The sequence below is a fragment of the Centroberyx gerrardi genome, chromosome 16, assembly GCF_048128805.1.
Source record: "Centroberyx gerrardi isolate f3 chromosome 16, fCenGer3.hap1.cur.20231027, whole genome shotgun sequence".
Taxonomy (NCBI): Eukaryota; Metazoa; Chordata; class Actinopteri; order Beryciformes; family Berycidae; genus Centroberyx; species Centroberyx gerrardi.
This window is the reverse complement of record NC_136012.1, coordinates 7,612,838-7,630,552: the sequence shown is the minus strand read 5'-3', so window position 1 is coordinate 7,630,552 and position 17,715 is coordinate 7,612,838. Positions and strand designations below refer to the sequence as shown.

The 17,715-nt window shown below is 43.4% G+C and overlaps 2 protein-coding genes across 3 annotated transcripts; one reads left to right on the top strand and one right to left on the bottom strand.

Moving 5' to 3' along the window:
- The first annotated feature begins 2,521 nt into the window (after positions 1-2,521).
- Positions 2,522-4,994, top strand: LOC139933098 (protein RD3). Its single transcript, XM_071927115.2, has 3 exons — positions 2,522-2,626; positions 3,345-3,652; positions 4,535-4,994. The coding sequence occupies exons 1-3, from the start codon at positions 2,621-2,623 to the stop codon at positions 4,917-4,919; spliced, it is 699 nt and encodes a 232-aa protein (XP_071783216.1). The 5' UTR covers positions 2,522-2,620; the 3' UTR covers positions 4,920-4,994.
- Positions 4,995-5,537: 543 nt separating this feature from the next.
- On the bottom strand, positions 5,538-12,658 carry stx5a (syntaxin 5A). 2 transcript variants are annotated; one of them, XM_071927188.2, is made up of 12 exons: positions 12,568-12,658; positions 11,847-12,071; positions 11,261-11,331; positions 10,962-11,017; positions 10,795-10,865; positions 10,515-10,631; positions 9,961-10,017; positions 9,747-9,828; positions 8,777-8,863; positions 8,523-8,626; positions 8,250-8,371; positions 5,538-7,971 (listed from the first exon to the last, which is right to left on the bottom strand). In XM_071927188.2, exons 2-12 carry the CDS (start codon positions 11,907-11,909, stop codon positions 7,812-7,814), a joined length of 990 nt encoding a protein of 329 aa, XP_071783289.1. In that variant the 5' UTR covers positions 11,910-12,071; positions 12,568-12,658; the 3' UTR covers positions 5,538-7,811. The 2 variants fall into 2 exon arrangements, with proteins under 2 accessions (XP_071783289.1, XP_071783290.1); XM_071927189.2 differs by lacking the exon at positions 8,777-8,863 and having other exon boundaries at positions 5,539-7,971.
- Positions 12,659-17,715: the final 5,057 nt, after the last annotated feature.

Here is a 17,715-nt window from a genome sequence, read left to right as displayed (position 1 = left end):
TTCATCTTTCATAAACAGGTTTTGATTGGATTTTGAACCCATGCATGGATCAAACAGAGCCACAACTATTTTTTCATTATGTTTTTGGGCATTTTGCCTTTATTTTGGATAGTTTAAAGTAGTAGTAGTTTAGTATTCAAACCCAGGACGTCACGGTTACGTGTTGCGCGCCTTAGCCCACTGAACTACCCAGACGCCACACCCAGCCTCATTCATGATAGTGGAACAACTAGGTATTATCTACTTTTCTTCCATTAACCTCCTTCAGACTGGCAGCCAGCATCATGTTGACCAGATTCCCCATGGTAATCCACCAGCTGATGCTGCAGGAGTCTGCTTCCCAGCTGCAGAGAGAGAGACTACAGATGATGCACAGGAAGGAGGAGATTTGGGACTTCAGCAGCAAGAGAGACACACTTCTGGAGTTAGAGGTTAGTCTAGACACACAGACACACAGACACACAGACACACACACACACACACACACACACACACACTACATACTAGATCTATTGGGATACGCATAGAAAGGAAGCAGACAGTCCAGCTGTCCAGTGGGGGGGGGGGTTTACCTTGCTTATCACTGAAGATACATACACCGCAAAACAAGACCTGTGAAATTATATCAACTTTTATAACTGCTTTGCCTGTTTTTCCTACAGTCTTCTTCTGCCAAAATACACAATGGGGAATGGGAGCAGATGGGGAGTGGGAGCAATCAGAGCAACTCAATTTTAAAAATGGAGATTTTAATGACGCAAGTGCTGCTTTCTTGATTGGATGTGTGCCAAAAATTGCATTAGGACCCTTATGATTCAGAAAAGATCTTCAGTCTTGTTCTGAGCACCAAAACGTTTATGTTAAAGAATTCAAACTAGAAATCTCTGAAATGAGTCTGAATATTGTTTCTTGAGCGCTGGCCATTTTTCGTCTTTGATTCTACCCATCAAATTATGTTTCTAGTTGGGTGGGTGTGTTTTTTCACCAGAGGCACTGCTTGATCACATACAGTAAGAAACAACCTTTCCCCTTTAGCAACAGTGGTAATGATATAGCACCCACTGTAGGCAGCTGTAATTAGAGTCAGATGGCTCATTATTCCAGGAAGGCTGTGGATTTGAATGTAATCTGGGATTTGGTGGCTCAGTGCTGAGTGGTACAGAAAGAAGTACAGCTACCATACATACTATACAATGTGCTAGTGGGCGGACTGTTAACACACTTATGTAATGTGGGTCCAATGCTTGGTCATAACAGTCTGATAATTACAGGTCTTTAGCCGATCTGTGTCCTTAGTCACATGGTAACGGATTATTGTCTGCAAACTAGGAGATCTGTTATTTATCTGGACAGTTATGGTGGGAGCCTAAAGGTTAGAGGAGCACATTTTGTGATTGTCTAGGAAAATGTCTCTCCTCCCCCGTCAGCTACTGTGGAAGTGCCTTTGAGCAAGGCATCGGCCCCCAACTGCTCTAGAGTACTCAGTGCTACACAGTGTCCAACACAACTGTATGAGACTGTGGTTGAGTAGAATGTATGGGCTGAACCCTCTCTCTGGATTTTACTATTAATTAAAATTAGTTAAAATAAAAACAATAACATAAAACAAATAATTTAAATGAAATGAAATGAAATTGAATTGAAACATAAGACACATAAGTAAGACTATTCCTTAAAATCCTATTATTGCCTCTATTGCGCAAGTGACCCAAATTCCCTTACAGTAAAAATCCATGCTAAAGCAGGACTCGCATGTTATTTTTATCATCTGAAACAGCTGAATCAATATTTGTGAATATTTGGTGACCATGACTAACACAGCTAATATCAGTCTCATCAGTGGACCTGAACCTGGTGCTGCTCCAGTGACACTGGAGTTGGACACTGGGCTTTTTGGGCTCATGTTTGTTTGAGCTTTGTCATCCAAATTACACTTTTTTTTTTCATTCTAATGCAAACTGTTATTAATCCTTAAATATACTCACGTACTGCACTAGCTTTTCAGACAGTACAGTGCAGACAGGCAGGGAAGTCAGGAGAGAGAAACACTCTATAAACAGCACAACAATGATTAGGTTCCCACACTATCATGCAACCCCCCACCTTCCCTCTGCGCTGGCTGCTTTTCTTACACTTTATATCTGTCCTGTTCCACGGGAGATGTTTGATAATCACATTGCCACCCCCCCTGCGGTGAGAGGGACGGCTGCGTGACAACTGTAGCTGCAAATGCACACTCCAACCCACAAAGACACACACACACACACACACAGACAGACACGCGCCTCACCCAGGTGTAGGCTCATGTCATGAGGTAAGCTTATCCCGTCACTCACTCGTTATTAATACAGGATTACATTTATTCTCAATCCCAAACTCACACACACATACCACACGCTCCTTGCAAAAGTACACGCACTGTCTGCCACGGACCATCAAAGGTAGCAAGGTGGTCAGGTAGTTGTGTGCATTCAGTCCGAGGGAAAGGAGTTTTATTTCTTGTATATTACAAGCCCATGGTGGCCAACTGTTCATTTTGCTGCTAACAAAAGGCTTTTACCAAACAGGAGGAGGATTTGTATCAGACAAGATTACCCTACAGCATTAGAAACCCAGTTCCATGAAGGTAAGATAATAAACTTCTGCCTGATTGAATATTATATAGCATTTACTGTAAGACAATAAAAGCCTATATCAGTGTCTATGGAAACACGGTTTGTATTGATCAGCGATATAGGATGATTTATTTATATGAGAGTGACTGCTTGCCATTCAGGTTTTGCTGTTAAACTTGTTCTGAGGCTCTTTATACCTATAGTACATACTGAAAAAGTTGTATCTGGCATACAGTCTATATTTCAGATATTATATTATGGATTCAGTATGAATTAATTAGAGGCTTCAATTTGCCACACCCTAAGCTATAGAAAGGTCCCTGAATCTAATATCATTTGCACCAAAACCTGCTTATATAGACTAAATGTATGGGGACAAGTGGAGATGGATGACTGACAAGATGTTATTATTATTGGTCAATGTGGCGTTGGTCACTAAACTATCTTGCACAGACACACTGAGCTTAGAGGGAACATTGGACTTGAATGCTCCTCTGATGTGATGTTTATGGCTTCCAAATACATTTCTGTGGACTATTACTCAATCTTTGCTCCTCAGTATAATGCTAAAAACTACAAGGTCAAATTTGGACTCACTTAGGCCACTCAGTTGATGCCCAAGGCACGGATATTCTCTTGCCTTTCTTCTTCAACCTAAAAACAAATCTATTTTCTTAAACCTGTATTCGCTCTTTTTACTCCTCCACCTCTTCTGTCCTTTATTCCCAGATGTTTCCCTGGTCGGCCGTGTTCTCCCTGGAGCCCAAAGTCCCCGGCCAGCGTTCCACCGCAGAGCTGGTCACCAACACTCTGATGCTGGAGCTGGGGGCCATGGTGAAGCGCACCGAGCGCGTCCGCCTGGAGAGAGCGACGGAGGGCCGGCGCCGGCGCCGCAGCTCCTCCTCCACCGCCGACTACAGCTGGCTGGCCAACAACCCCAACCCGCCGCCCTACGAGCTGACGCCCAACGACCTGCTGGAGCTGCAGGACCTCTGTGCCAAGATCCCTCCTCCACAGTGTGGCCCTGTCATCGTCAGGTGAGAGGGAGACAGGGAAACAGAGACAGAGAGAGAGACAGGTAGAGAGACAGACAGACTGGCAGAAAGAGAGACAGTGACAGACAGAGACAGGATGAACGAGACAAATAGAGAGAGAGACAAAGGATGGAATTATTTTTCTGAAATGTTGGTTAATTGATGATTAATCTCTTGTTACATGCTTTGGCAATATTGTTTGTTTGTGAACTGTCATGCCAATAAAGCACCTTGAATTGAATTGAATTGAATTGAATTGAATTGAATTGACAAAGACAGAGTACAAGTATAAGAGACAGACAGGAAAAGATAGACAGAGAGTGCGTGAGAGACAGGCAAGAAGAGATTGAGAGAGAGAGAGAGAGAGAGAGAGATACAGAGAGAGAGAGGCCAGGCCGTCTAGGCTCTAGCCCCTCGGTTCTAATCCCTTGTGTAACACCCTTAGCTTTCAAGGCCGCATGCATAAAGCATCTCAGAATAAGAATGCTGAACTAAGTCCAGCTTGCATCCTAAGTTATGGTTAGGTTGATATACCCATGTAACCTGACCAGGGATCCTAGATCAGTTCCCATAGACCTGTTGGACCCTGCTCACAAGTTGTTTCCATCCATCCAGTTCCTATCCATCCCAAATGTCAAGGGTCATCACTGTGGCTCTCCAGTAGCAGCAGTAACTCATGGTTGACTTTTAGCTTCTATAGACTTGCTTTTATGTAATGGTGCTTCTTTTTCCACTCTTGTTCCACTATATTGGTTTGCTGGTTTTACCTCACCCCCCTTCCCATCACCCTTTACTCTAACCAGGGCATCTGCCTCTGTCCTCTTCTTTGCTTGTGTGACCTTGTTTTAAGCTGTTCTTGTAACAAAGTGATCCGTCCCGCTGCAGGTTCAGGAAGCTGGTGACGCAGGTGGAGCCCGAGGTGCACGAGGTGCCGCGGCTGTTCCGCTCGGTGCTGCGCAACTGCGTGGAGGAGCTGAGCAGCGGCGACGAGGTGCCGCCGCAGACCGCTGTCTACGAGAAGCAGCAGCGCAGCAAGAGCCTCTCCTTCGTCACCTTCCGCTCCAAGTTACGCAACGGGCCCTTCTTCAAGGGCAGCGCCATAGGGGGCTCCCGGGGGAACCTGCAGCAGCAGGTGGATTGGTCCGACGATGACGACGACGACGATGACGGAGAGGGGGACGAGGAGGCGGCCATCAAGGCCCGGGCGAGGAGGGGGAGGAGCAGGAGCATGCCGGAGATCACCCCCATGGAGCAGAGCGCCCACCGATGAGGGAGGCGGGGGGTTGGAGGGAGGGATGGAGGGATGAGGGAGGCAGGGGGGAGAGCGGAGGGATGAGATGAGGAGGAGGGGAGGGCAGGAGGGAGGCAAGGAGCGCCTGTTGAAGGAGGGAGTTGTGGCGGGGGTGGAAATGAAAGAGTTACCAAGGGGAGTAAGGGAGGGAGGGAAAGCAAAAACAACAGTAAAGGAGGTCAGCGTAAGTATAGGGAGGAGAGAAAAGAGAAGGAAAGTTGAGGAGGGAGGGAAGAAAACATAGGGATAGACTATATTTGAGTTCTCTCTTCCTCCTTTCGGTCTCTTTCAGAAGAGGGAAGAAAAGTCTCTGACACAAGAGAGAGAGAGAGAGAGGGGGCTTAGAAGGATTTGTTCACTTTCAAGAAACCCATTGACGATGAACTGGTGGTCGTTTTAGTCCGTTACGAAAACACTTAATATGGTGTTTTTGTTTTGAGATAGCTGAAGCAGAAGCTAATGGCTACAACTTCTATCTTACAAGTCATATTCATGTCATTCTCTCTAGCAGATTATATTTTGAAGTAGTTTGGAATGAGCTGCATGTGATTTTTCAGTAATGAGTTTAGCCTCGTTGACATCTGTTGCATTGCTGACAAATCCTCACATGCCTTAGATATCTCAATAACCAAAACACTGACGCAAGCGCAGTTTGAAAAGACTGGAAAGACTAACTGTTCACGATAAATCAGATACACTTCTCAAAAAACCTGAACTGTCCCTTTAAAAAAAAAAATGTGTTATGCAACAGATGGGACAGCTGTCTTCTTCAGTAGATGGGGGAAGTTCAGCTCAGGCCACTTGTATATTCAGCACATTACCACTCAAACCTCACAGCAGTCACAGTCTAGCTCCGGATCACCAGAAACTTAGTGGATGCTCTCATAGCAATACAAGCATACACTTGCTAGCAGAAAACAGCTAGAATCATCTGTCATGTTCTTTTTTTTTTATTGTGAATATTATGGATTTGGGAAAAAATACAATGTTCTTATTACTGCTATGTGATTAAAACATTGCTTTTTTCACAAAGATGTTTGACTGATCAATTTTGGTAACAATATAGATAAGGGTTGTGGTTACATCTGAGGTTAAGTGTGACTCTTGGACTTTGGCTCAGTGGTGTGATGCATTTCAAGTCTTTACACTTCTAAACAGAAAAGGAGTGAAAGATACAGGATCGTGGATTTGATCACATGACCTGGCCACTTCGCTATGACTTTAAAAGCAAATTGTTCTCCAATCAGAGGTCCCAGATAATGCTCTTAATCTGGACCATGATAAATGAAGAGGAGAAAAAAGGAAGAACAAATCCCATGTGTCTGTGTAGTTGGTATGATGGATAATAATACAATGCAGCACAGCCCAGATTAGTGCAAGCGCGTTGACTAGCCTCGCAGAAATAGCCCAACATGGCTAATTATATCACTGCTGACTAATCCTCTTATCCCAAGAAAATCCCAGCCATGAATGCCAGCACCCTATTATTCTTTTATTAATATGCACTTTCTTGTCAATACATCATCGTCACTATTTGCACTTTATACACTGAAGTCAAGGCATTTGGCTAAAAAAAGGACAGGGAAAAAATAGGAAGAATGTTTTCCTTCTTAAAAAGCTGTGGTCATTTAAATAACATCCTGTACATTAGATAGATTGGTAAAGAGGAGAGGGGAAGAAACTAAAGCAGTGACACCCAACCAGACACTTCCAGGGAATCTGGTTGATTAAGTCACTTCATTAGTGGGCCTTCAGGACCAGCATAACCCCTTCATAAGCACTGATGTCAAACCCGGATCCTTTCCAGATACTCGTATCATTTGCTTGAGCCTCCCTGCGGCATGGAATGGGTGAGGTTTACACCTTTGCAGCCATTCAACTGGCCTCATTTCCGCGAAAGCTCAAACGATTACAGAGTGTGAAACTGAAAGGATTTGAAATGCAGACTCAGACTCAGGCAGCTCCACATGGAGCGATCACAGTCGGCAGGCCAAATAGCTTCATGTCAAACAGAGTTGTTACACAACTTATCATAAACCATTCTTACAGATCATTCTGATCTAAACCACACTGATGTTCGTGACTGGGTTATACCAGGAAAGTCCCCCTTCAGTTGACTGTAATGCCATCTGGTGCCCCGTACCTTCATGACGCGGCGGGGCTGGACCACAGAAAGTGTCTTCGCATTGTGTCACAGTTCTGTAAGAGTACCCATTTGGCAAATAAACCTCGAAAAGCAAAAAAGAAGATAACTGAATTAAAAAATATTTCACGTCATAATTGAATGACGGCGGGTGAGGAATCGTTGATAAGCAGGAGGTACAGTCCCGCTCTTCGATAAAAAGAGTAACTGAAGATGAACTAAGAAAAGAGATTTAAGAACAAACTCCAGTTTTGTTGTTCCGTCTTCTTTGCAACAACCAATGGATGACATGAGGAAAGGGCAGGGGGAACAAAAGAACCAAAAAAAAAAAAAAAAACTAGTTTGCAGAATCAAACCATTAAATAATAGCCATTTTTGATTAAATGTTTATGATTAATTGGTCTAAAGGAACACTACAGAGAAGTGTTGGGATTTTTGATACTTTATCCTTTTCATTTGGACAGAGTTCGACAACATTATTCTCTAGTAGTAGAGAACAGCTTTGTCGAATTGAGATCAATAGAGTCCCTTTCTATGGCTTGGGAATAACAGACAACCCTACATGTATTCATCTGCGTGGATCCCGAGCCTCCGACAAACCGTCACTTTGACAGAGAAGCCTGTCCTTCAAATCGGTCGTTTGGACAACGCTTCGTTTTAGTCCAGCTCAAACTCCCCCCCCCTCGTTCCATGTGCTTTTCCCCTCTGCTCGGCCGCTCCTCTTTGCTTTAGGCGAAGAAGACGACGAAGACGATGAAGAAGATGATGAGGACGAGGAAGATCTTGATCATCAGCCAGCGGTTGGAGGAGACCGACTGGAAGTATTTGAGGATCTCTGTGTGGGCCGCCTCCACGTTCAGCTGGGTGTCCTCCACGTTGGCATCGATCCTGCGGGAGGGACACAGCAAGCAGTGCGTTCAATGAAGTGGGACCAATTTATCTATTACATCTCATCAATTTTCTTTCAAATTAATCAGTTCAGCAGGGGAATTTACTCTCAAATGGAAGTGGAATTTCATGTGAATTAACCCCGACCCCCAAATTCTGCATGAAACTCCACATGATAAAATATTCCTCCCTTCAAACACTAGTGATCCCATCATTCCCTCAGCCTCTGGGTGATCTCTCTTTCCTTGACCCTCCCTCCATCTCCTTCTCCATCTCACCTTTGGATGGTCTCCTCTTGCTCCTTGACCATGTGTGCCAGCTGCTGGAATATAGAGCCCAGTTCCACGATGGTGCTCTCGATGTTCTGCATGGTGTCTGCACGGCTCTGGATGTACGAGTCCTGTAACGGCACGGCCAGGAAGATTTAAAAAAGGGTTATGTCACGGCACGATAATGTGCAGTTTACTTGTTTCACGTCTGGTCACCATTTCCAAAGGATGAATAATCCCCCCCCCCCATCTCACTTAGACAGACATAAGCAAACAGTCTACCTGCTCGTCAATAAGCTGGAGCTGCAAGGGGTTGGCTTGGGAGTCCATGTCGATGGCCACGTCCCCCATACTCCTGGACTCGTCCTGCATCAAGACCGAGCTCTCTGGAGGGGGAGAACAAACAAACAAAACACACATGTGCAACGAGATCAGGTAGAAATCCTCAATGGTAGAGGGGAAAAGCAGAAAGAACAGCGGGCACACACAGTAGCTAGTTATACCCGCTGGGAGAGTCAAACATTCCAGGGAAATACCTTTCAAATTTGAGGTTGTATAGCCCTGGTACTCATTGCGCGGCTCGCGAGCTGCATGCGGCTCCTGGGCCCCTTTTTTGCGGCTCCCTAAAATATTTTGTAATTTTTGCATTATAGATGACCAAATACAGTAAGAATCAATCACATGGATTTCGAGCAGTCCCTATTTATGGCAACAGCTGATCATTTGAAAAGTATAGGCCTGCATAGGAAGCGTATCAGCTCCCTGTGCTCATAAAGTTACAGTTACGGTCTCTGGTAATTAGCGTTCCTGTTTGCGTGCGTCTAGCAAAAATCTCATTTGAGCGGGAGCCAGAGTTGTCGAATATTGCCTCATAAAGCCAAAACAAAGAACCAGTATGGGTGTGTTCACACTATTACACTTTTTCAAACTGCCAGCGCCATTTGCATATTAAAGAAGATGGGGAGCAGAGAACGTTTTGGAAAAAGCACTGTGCCTGGCTTCTTTTGGTGGAGCTCTTCCTAAAGCTGAGAAACGTTCAACCTTTCAGAGGAGCGTACATGCAGAAGAGGTGGGGTTTCATGCTATGTGGCGGTTGATAGTTTACTACAACAACCAGAATGAAAACAGAAAGTAGCAGTGGAAAAGTTGGTATTAGTTGTGACTCTGATGGAAGCACATTGTCTGTGTTGTAGGGGTTTCTGGTAAGTTTGTCAGAGTTGTACATAAGTATTGCTTGCCAATAATGTCAACTACAGCATCTAGTCATTACAGAATCTAAGTACGCGCTGCACAACCCGCTTTGCTTAATCAGGACAAAATGCAGCTGAGGTAGTGCTTTTCCTACAAAAAAAAAAAAGCAGAATAGTGTGAACACGCCCTTAGGAAGCTACAACAGCATGCTGCGTTTACCTGCTGGTACCACAATGCAGATGATATTACTGCGAGAGCCTTGTGAAAATCATAGTGAGCGGCTACAAGCGGGAAGCTGGGTGTGAATGGACTTACTGAAGTTGTTGGCCATGAGAGGAGAGGAGGAGACCGGAGGCTGGGAGAACTGCTCTCTCCTGCTGCGCTGCTGCTTCAGGTTCTACAGGCACACACACAAACGGCGGTAAACACGACTGTCAATCAACCTCTTCCCAATCCAAAATCCTGTTCTTCCATGTTCTGTCTTCAGCAGGTAGGAATGAATAATGGCGGTAAAACAAACACATCTTACCTCTGTTCTGACTTCCAGGACTGACTTGAAGTCATTGGACATTGAAGCCAGTTTGGACTGTGAAGAACAAAAGATACAGCCAAGTGAAACCAAATTCAACTTAATTCAATTGTATACACTTGTTGCAGTGCATTGTTGTGTAATCAGGGTTTCTATACACCTTTCCTAATTAAATTCCAAAAATTTCAAATGACATATAGCACAATTTCCATGACCAGTATTTGTTAGTATTCTGTTAAAATGTTGAATGTTTTCTTAGACAAACGACTGTATGTACATGGTCTTGTTTCGGCTTAAAAGAACCTTCACTTGGGACTTATGTAACAAGAAAATGTGTTATTTGGCTTCTTCCATGACCCTGTTGCGAGTCAAGAGAATATTGATATCAATACGTTAACAATAAAGAATGTTATTAAGCAAAACTGTTAGTCTGGTCTTATTTTGGTCTTATTTAGGTTTTAACAACAATTAAGACGGATTGAAGACAAAGATTACCATATGTGCCTTGTGTTAAACGCAGTGCATGTATATGTACTAGACCGTATTAACTGTACCTGTAATGAGACCACAATGGTGTTGGAGTGGGTTTGGATATGTCGGCCACCCGGAGCCCCGCGGGACCTCACCAAGTCCTGCAGCTGGGCTATCTGTTTGTTTAGACTGTTGATGTCCTGCACACACACACACACACACACACACACACACACACAGATATGAAACACAGGGTACATAATTTTAAGATTCAGTATATTTGCTGATTGGAGATAGTGGCTCTATCCATAAACATAATATTTGTAAAGAGCAAATTTCATGAGATATCAAAAATCATCTCACTTGTTTAATGATGTATGTTAGCTCCTCAATCTCCACTGCCTTGTCGTCGAATAGGGATTTTCTTTTCGCCACTGAAACATCAAAACAATAGTATGCAGTATCAGCACACTGGACACCGAGATTTTTAAAACACTTCCACTCTGAAACTACTGTCAAGGGTCACTTACAAATGGTGAGCTTCTCCAGTTTGGCAAACGTATTGCTCAAGTCTTTCCCAATTCTCCTGCAAGATGACAGAACAACATTTTTTAGCGTTCTGTGGCACACATATCATAAAAATTAGCTATGTTAATACAGGTGCAACAAGTGTGTGGTTCACATGCAATGAAGAAACACAAACAAGAGGATTATACTGTGGGAATACAAATAATGTAACTCCCAAAATCAACAAAAAAAAGAACAAGCAAGTGTGTAAATCTTTGTGAGTTGTTGAGATAAGTGAGAACACTGGCTCCATGGAACTCACTTGGCCATGACTGTGAAGTCGCTGCGCTGCTTGAGTGCGCTGAGCGCTGGTTTACTGGGCTGGACTCCATTCTGCCATGAAGACAAAGCAGAGAGGGAGGCAGCGTGAGAATTAAAGACAAATTTAAAATAAGTGATTGAGACGAGGTAGAGACCAAAATGTAAAAATGGTGTTTCTACACATTCAATTAGCAGTGGTGGGCCATCACAGTAAGACAAGAATCATAAAAACATTCCCTAGTTCAACTTTACCCAAAATATCCAGACAAGTATAGGTCAAGTGTCTGTAAATGGTGTTTTGTCAGAACAAAATTACCAAATAATTTAGGCGCAGCAGAACCAAAACTGAACAGAACAAAACAGGAACAGGGAACCAAAACCAAAACTGACAGACAGTCATCACTGCTACAAAGATTTACAGTAAAAACACTGAATAGCTTATTTGGTAAAGTCATTTTTCACATGGATATTTACAGTCCTGGTATAGTCAGTCGTCTCTAAAGCCTTTGCTCTTTATCAGAGGTGAATATCTACATTTAGTTTAGGGCATATCATACAAGCCACAGAGGCCTCCTATCCAAACATACCTGTCTGCCCTGGAGAGATTTACAAGCCGACTGGAACTCGAGGGTCCGGTCACGGCACGTCATCCTGCCGCCGGTAAGGGTCACGAGCCCGCAGCAGAAAACCACCTGGGTCGATGCGGGTCCTTCTCTCCTCGGTCAGATGGACAGATAGCAAGACCTCCCGCGGTGTGGACAGCTCTCACATCCAAGGTGGCGACTCGTCCGTGAACATGTTTACATACATTTCTGCGGCAACGTAAAAGAGACGTGTGAATTCAACAATTTGGCTCGTGAGCTTATTCATTTATTGACTGTTAGACGGACTTGTTACACCAAAGAGCCATAACAAAATGCGATGTAAGTAGTAGCAAGCCGGCCAGTTACAGCTCGCCTCGCTAATACCAACAACACGGTTAAGCCAACAAAACTGACACCAAAACAACACGAAAATGAATAGCTATACAGCCCAATTAACAAATATAGCTACTGTCTGGTTAAAAATAAACAGCATTAGCTAACGTATATCGTAAGTGTGAGACCGTTCTGTGTGTTTGCAGGCCGCCCATCACGACGCTCAGCTGATTCTGGCCTCTGGATCACCACAAGCTAGCTAGAGAAAGCTAACCCAGCTTTCATCTGGTCTCGACAATTTACCTCCGTAAACTTCGACCAAAACTAACCCCCCTGCATTTGGACATATATAGCCATGCTTATCAGGTAAAATCGAACAACTCCAGCTTACCTGAATCGATATTACACAATATTTCATGAGCCCTCGATGGTTCTAGTAAAAAACTAGCCAACCTAGGAGTTAAAGTTCCGATCCGGGTCATTTCCGGCAATTGACGTCATTGCCACGTCTACCTACCGTGGCTGAAAGTCCCTGTTGGTGTCAGGCATTGCCGCCAGAGGGCGCCACGTCCCTTGTTTATGATAAAAGTCATTGGTACATCCTATATCCTTTTACTGCAGGTTCTTTCCTCTTCTCACTCACTGCCACGCAGCTCCTAAATGGGACATCTTCTGTCCTTCAGCATCATAGATGAGAGGTGAACTGATGATGAACTTTTACCAATAGATGTCTTGCAAAGGAACTGTGATTAGTCAGTATATAATAACATTTAAATTAACTACTACTACCACTACTACTACTGCTACTACTACTAATAATATTTAACAGATTTACCATTGTCGTCTACTAAAATGACAGCAATACAACTGTTGCGTTCTCAAAAAAACAAAACAAAACACATCAGTCAAAAATAGACTAATGCAGATTTATTCATTGTATTTTTAAATGAGGGTCTGCCTGAAAGTTATTATGCTTTGAACTATGATACCTAATATTAAGATAAAAACATAACTAACTGAAAATAAAAGAATGTATTACACACTATGTAATGCCCTTTATTGATATTATATTGATATATGTCAAATAATTAGTCAAAACTCATATTAACAAAAAGGAGTTTGAAAATGGCTATATAATCAACATATTTGATTCACTTTTAAGGCAAACATGCTGTCAACAGTTGCATCATGTGTGGGAAAATCATTTGAGCACTCAACAAATAAAACATTGTCTATTTGCATAAATTATATGCATTACTCCTCGTGGATGAGCCAGTTTAAAATCTGAGAAGCATGCCATTTGATCGCACTATGCTGGACATTCATGTAATTTACTTCCCTTGGGTGATTTACTTTAACATTTTCCACAACAGGAGACTAATTTGGAGCATGTTCAGGAGCCTCATGGTGGCACAAACATCAGTTTCTGGCTCTCAGAGGAAAGGAGGAAGTAGTGGGAAGTGAATTTTCCCACTTTTGGGGGAAATCGCAAGTTATTCAGTTCACCTTATCCACATGGAAAGGTAGTGGGAGTGGGAGCTAGTAGGCTATCACAGAAGGAACCTGTTGAAGAACACACAGATCACTCCAGAATGACATGTGCTACGAAATGGTGAGCGCCGTGACACGTGTCCTGCTGAAAAAAAAGGGGGGGGGGAATTAACCTTTAAGTTCAGAGAAGAACACACCTGATCATTGAGAGACGGAGAGGGAGAGAGAAGGTGATTGGCTGCTGCTCCAGATGAGTCTTCCTGCTGGTATGGAATGGTATGGAGAGAGAGAGAGAGAGAGAGAGAGAGAGAGAGAGAGAGAGATAACATCCAGGAGGCACTCTGATCTCTTGCTGCTCCTACTGGTACCCACATCCTCCGTCTGACATGAGCCAGCACGCCCAGACCACAACTATGCCCTCACCTATCTGCCTCCCAGACACACACACACACACACACACACACACACACACACACCCACCCCTCACCTCTCATCTGTCCCTCACTTTTCCAAATACATCCCCCCCTCCCATAATGCAGCCTCTATGGAGTTATTACTGCTGGAGGATTCAGTCTGTTTTGCTGAACAAAATGATGCTTATCAGAATAGAATAGAATAGAATAGATCTTTTTAGCCCCAAGTAGAATTTATCTTCCACATAAAGAGGCCACATGTGTGACTTGTTGACTTTGCAGATACAGTTTCTCATGTAAATCTTTCATCGAGGGTCGTGTCCTTCGCTGGACTGAGACAGACGAGGGATCCATGTTTCGGTTGGAGATAACGCCGCTTGTTTGCTTTTGTAAAAAAAAATAAAAAAAATTGCTCTTTAGAATCACAAGGGAAAGTCACAACACTCACTTTCCTGTCAGTTTGACAGAGACTAGCCACAGTCAACACACATGAACCCACTTTACACAGCAGATATTGTACTGAAGCTCTCTCTCTGTCTGTCTCTCTTGCACACACACACACACACACACACACACACACACACAGATACCATCTAACAACACACGCTCGCAGGCCAGATAGCGTCCAGTACCTGCTTCAACACAGCTGCTGCTACAAAAACGCAAGGGAGGAAAACACGGCTGGAGTATTTTTTTTTTTATTTTTTTTTATCACTGGCAAAACACAACTCCACACACCAGAGAGAGCAAGGTGGAAAAATACAGGAAGCCCTGGTTCACTGATAGAAGTGCAGAGAATGAGAGAGAGAGAGAGAGAAAGAGAGAGAGAGAGAGAGAGAGAGAGAGAGAGAGTGATGAACAAGCTACCAGTCGAACATACAGTCAGAAAGATAGAAACAAGTCAAATTCATGTATGTATTCGTATATGGACAGACAGAGAAATAGTCAAAATAAAAGAGTCTTGTCAAGGTGTAAGTAGTTCTGTCTTCCCAGTACTTCTAATGAGCGCCGGGCTTTTGGAAACACATTTAGCATGGAAAGGCATCCTTTCTGTATTCTGATGCATGACTCACACTCTCTCTCTTTCTCTCTTTTTCTCTCTCCATCTCCATCCCTGGCACCCCTCCTCTCCGTCTCCCTAATCTTGCAGCTATATTTAGTACTGGCAGAATGCCCTTCCAGATAGGTTGGCAGCAGCCTTCAGCTCCTCTCCTCTCCCTCTCCTCTCCTCTTCTCCTCTCCTCTCCTCTCCTCTCCTCTCCTCTCCTCTCCTCTCCCTCTCCTCTCCTTCTCCTCTCCTCTCTTTTTTGTCTCATTCTTGGGATACAGAGCTACATCATTCTCACACAGTAAGGAGTAGCAATGGGTGTGAAGAAACAGAATTATTTAAATAATTGCTAATACACAAATGCCATCACTATGTATCAATCATAATGTCACACACATATAATATTATAACCACTGCCTGTGATACACCAGGCCTTCATTATCAGTCTAAAGTCTAAAGTCTGTGCTGTGTTGTGAAAAAGTAGTAAGGGGACATTTATAAAGACTGCACATCGTATTGCTGGCAGTGTACATTTCATCATCATCAGCATCATCAGCATCATCATCAGCATCATCATCAGCATCATCAGCATCATCAGCATCATCATCAGCATCATCACCAGACTCCAACTACCCACCTGGAATGATAAAAAGCACAACGCTCAGCAAATACCAACACAGACAGGTATGTACACCGACGATTTTCTCTCTCTCCCAGTCGCTCTTTGTCTCTCTTTCACACACACACACACACACACACACACATACACCCGCGCCGGCTGCACACTCCGTACTGGACGAGCTCTTGACTCAGCAGAACAGATGAGAGGAGGAGAGGAGACAATATTGTGTCTCATAACATCACGTCACTCGCACACGCACTCGCTCTGTCCCCAACTCCCAGGGTGGCACTCTAATCAAAACGCCTGTTTACCTTTCATTACCGTCAAATGAGAGATTAAAAAAACAGAGGGGGGGGGGGGGGGGAGAGGGGAGGAGGATGAAATCAAAGGGCGCAAAGTATCTGAGAAGAGATAAATGAGAGGTTTATACGAAAAATAAGACATTTCCTTTAATAACATCTGTAACATCACGGTTGTGTCCTGGTATGATTCTCAATATCTTTGACGGTGCAGTATACACGTTCATGTGGACAATGACTCGATTAATTGGCATTTATATATACTAATATAACATAAGACTGCATTGTTTTACACATACATCATATAGGGCACAAATGGTGTAGCAGCAAAAAAAAAGAGTGTAGTCCTCTTTATACACAGGCTACAGTAGTACAAGGTGTTTGCAGAGAAGAGATTTGTTGCAGAGTACAGCTGGAATGAAGTTACAAATACATTTCTAACGTATGCACTACGTCATACACAAGATCATGGCTGGATATTAGAGATTATAAAAGGTTATGTACTTTAGTAAGGGGGTCTCTATCCGCTACTAAGACACTGGAGGCTAGAATAGGGCTACTTTTGTGCAGATACAAAGCACATTGATATTAGATACTGACACAGGATAAGGACATTTGGATATTGATATGTCCAAAGCCATATATCTCAAAGAGTTGTGACTTTGAAATCACCGGAGGCCCCAAAGGCTGCCAATGCATTATCATTTTGTTTCAGGAATTAACAACAGGATCCCCAGAGGCTCAAAAAGGTCACAACTCTTTCAGATGGAATGTTTTTGATGCGTCATACAGGTCTGACTGAGCTTTGCAATCTGAGTTCAGTTGCTCTCTTGAGTCTGAGTTTCTCCAGTGGACCAGTATGTGTGCTTTGCAATCTCACACACAGTGCAATCTGTACTGACGTTCAGGGACCGTGGTTTCCCAAAACATTCTCAGCCAAAACACTTCTTTGCTTGTTCACGCATTTATGTAGGCCTATATATTATAAAAAAATGAAGACTGGTTGGTTTATTTATAAATGCGAATACAGACCATCCTTTGCATGGGGAGAACAAGAGGAACTAAAAACCCAAGAACCTTAATCATTAGAGTCTAAGGCTACAACAGCTTTGGGAAACCAGCTCCTGTTCCAGACTAACACACAGTGTCCGGTCTGTACTCCGTTCGCCCCCAATCCAAAATCTGTCCCAATGGCATGTACACATTTCAGAAAAGTCCTATAGGTTCCTCTAACCAACGCAAAAGCTAGAAGAGTCAAGTCTCCACACTGGAGACTGTGCTTATTGCTAAATGTAAATAAAAAACATTATCATCTTTCGAGAGGTCTGAAATAAAAAACAGGGAAGGTAACAACAATGTTCTAATACTTGGTCATTAGTGTGTTATAATAAAGAGGTAGTGATTGAAGCATTGATTGACAAAGTTACAACAGACATGGAACAATGAAGCGTGGAAAAAAATTACAAAGCTTATCATACTAGCCACTGAAACAAAGTTCTTGAGCCTGGAGCTGTCATACAGCTATTCAGACTATGGACTGCACACTGTTTCTAGCTGACACTCCCTCTAAAGCTACTTTTCTTTAATCAGCAGGATGGTATCACTCATTATGGGCTGATCCTGTGGTATGAATCATGGAGTCTCAGCCCCGAAGATTATATTTGGC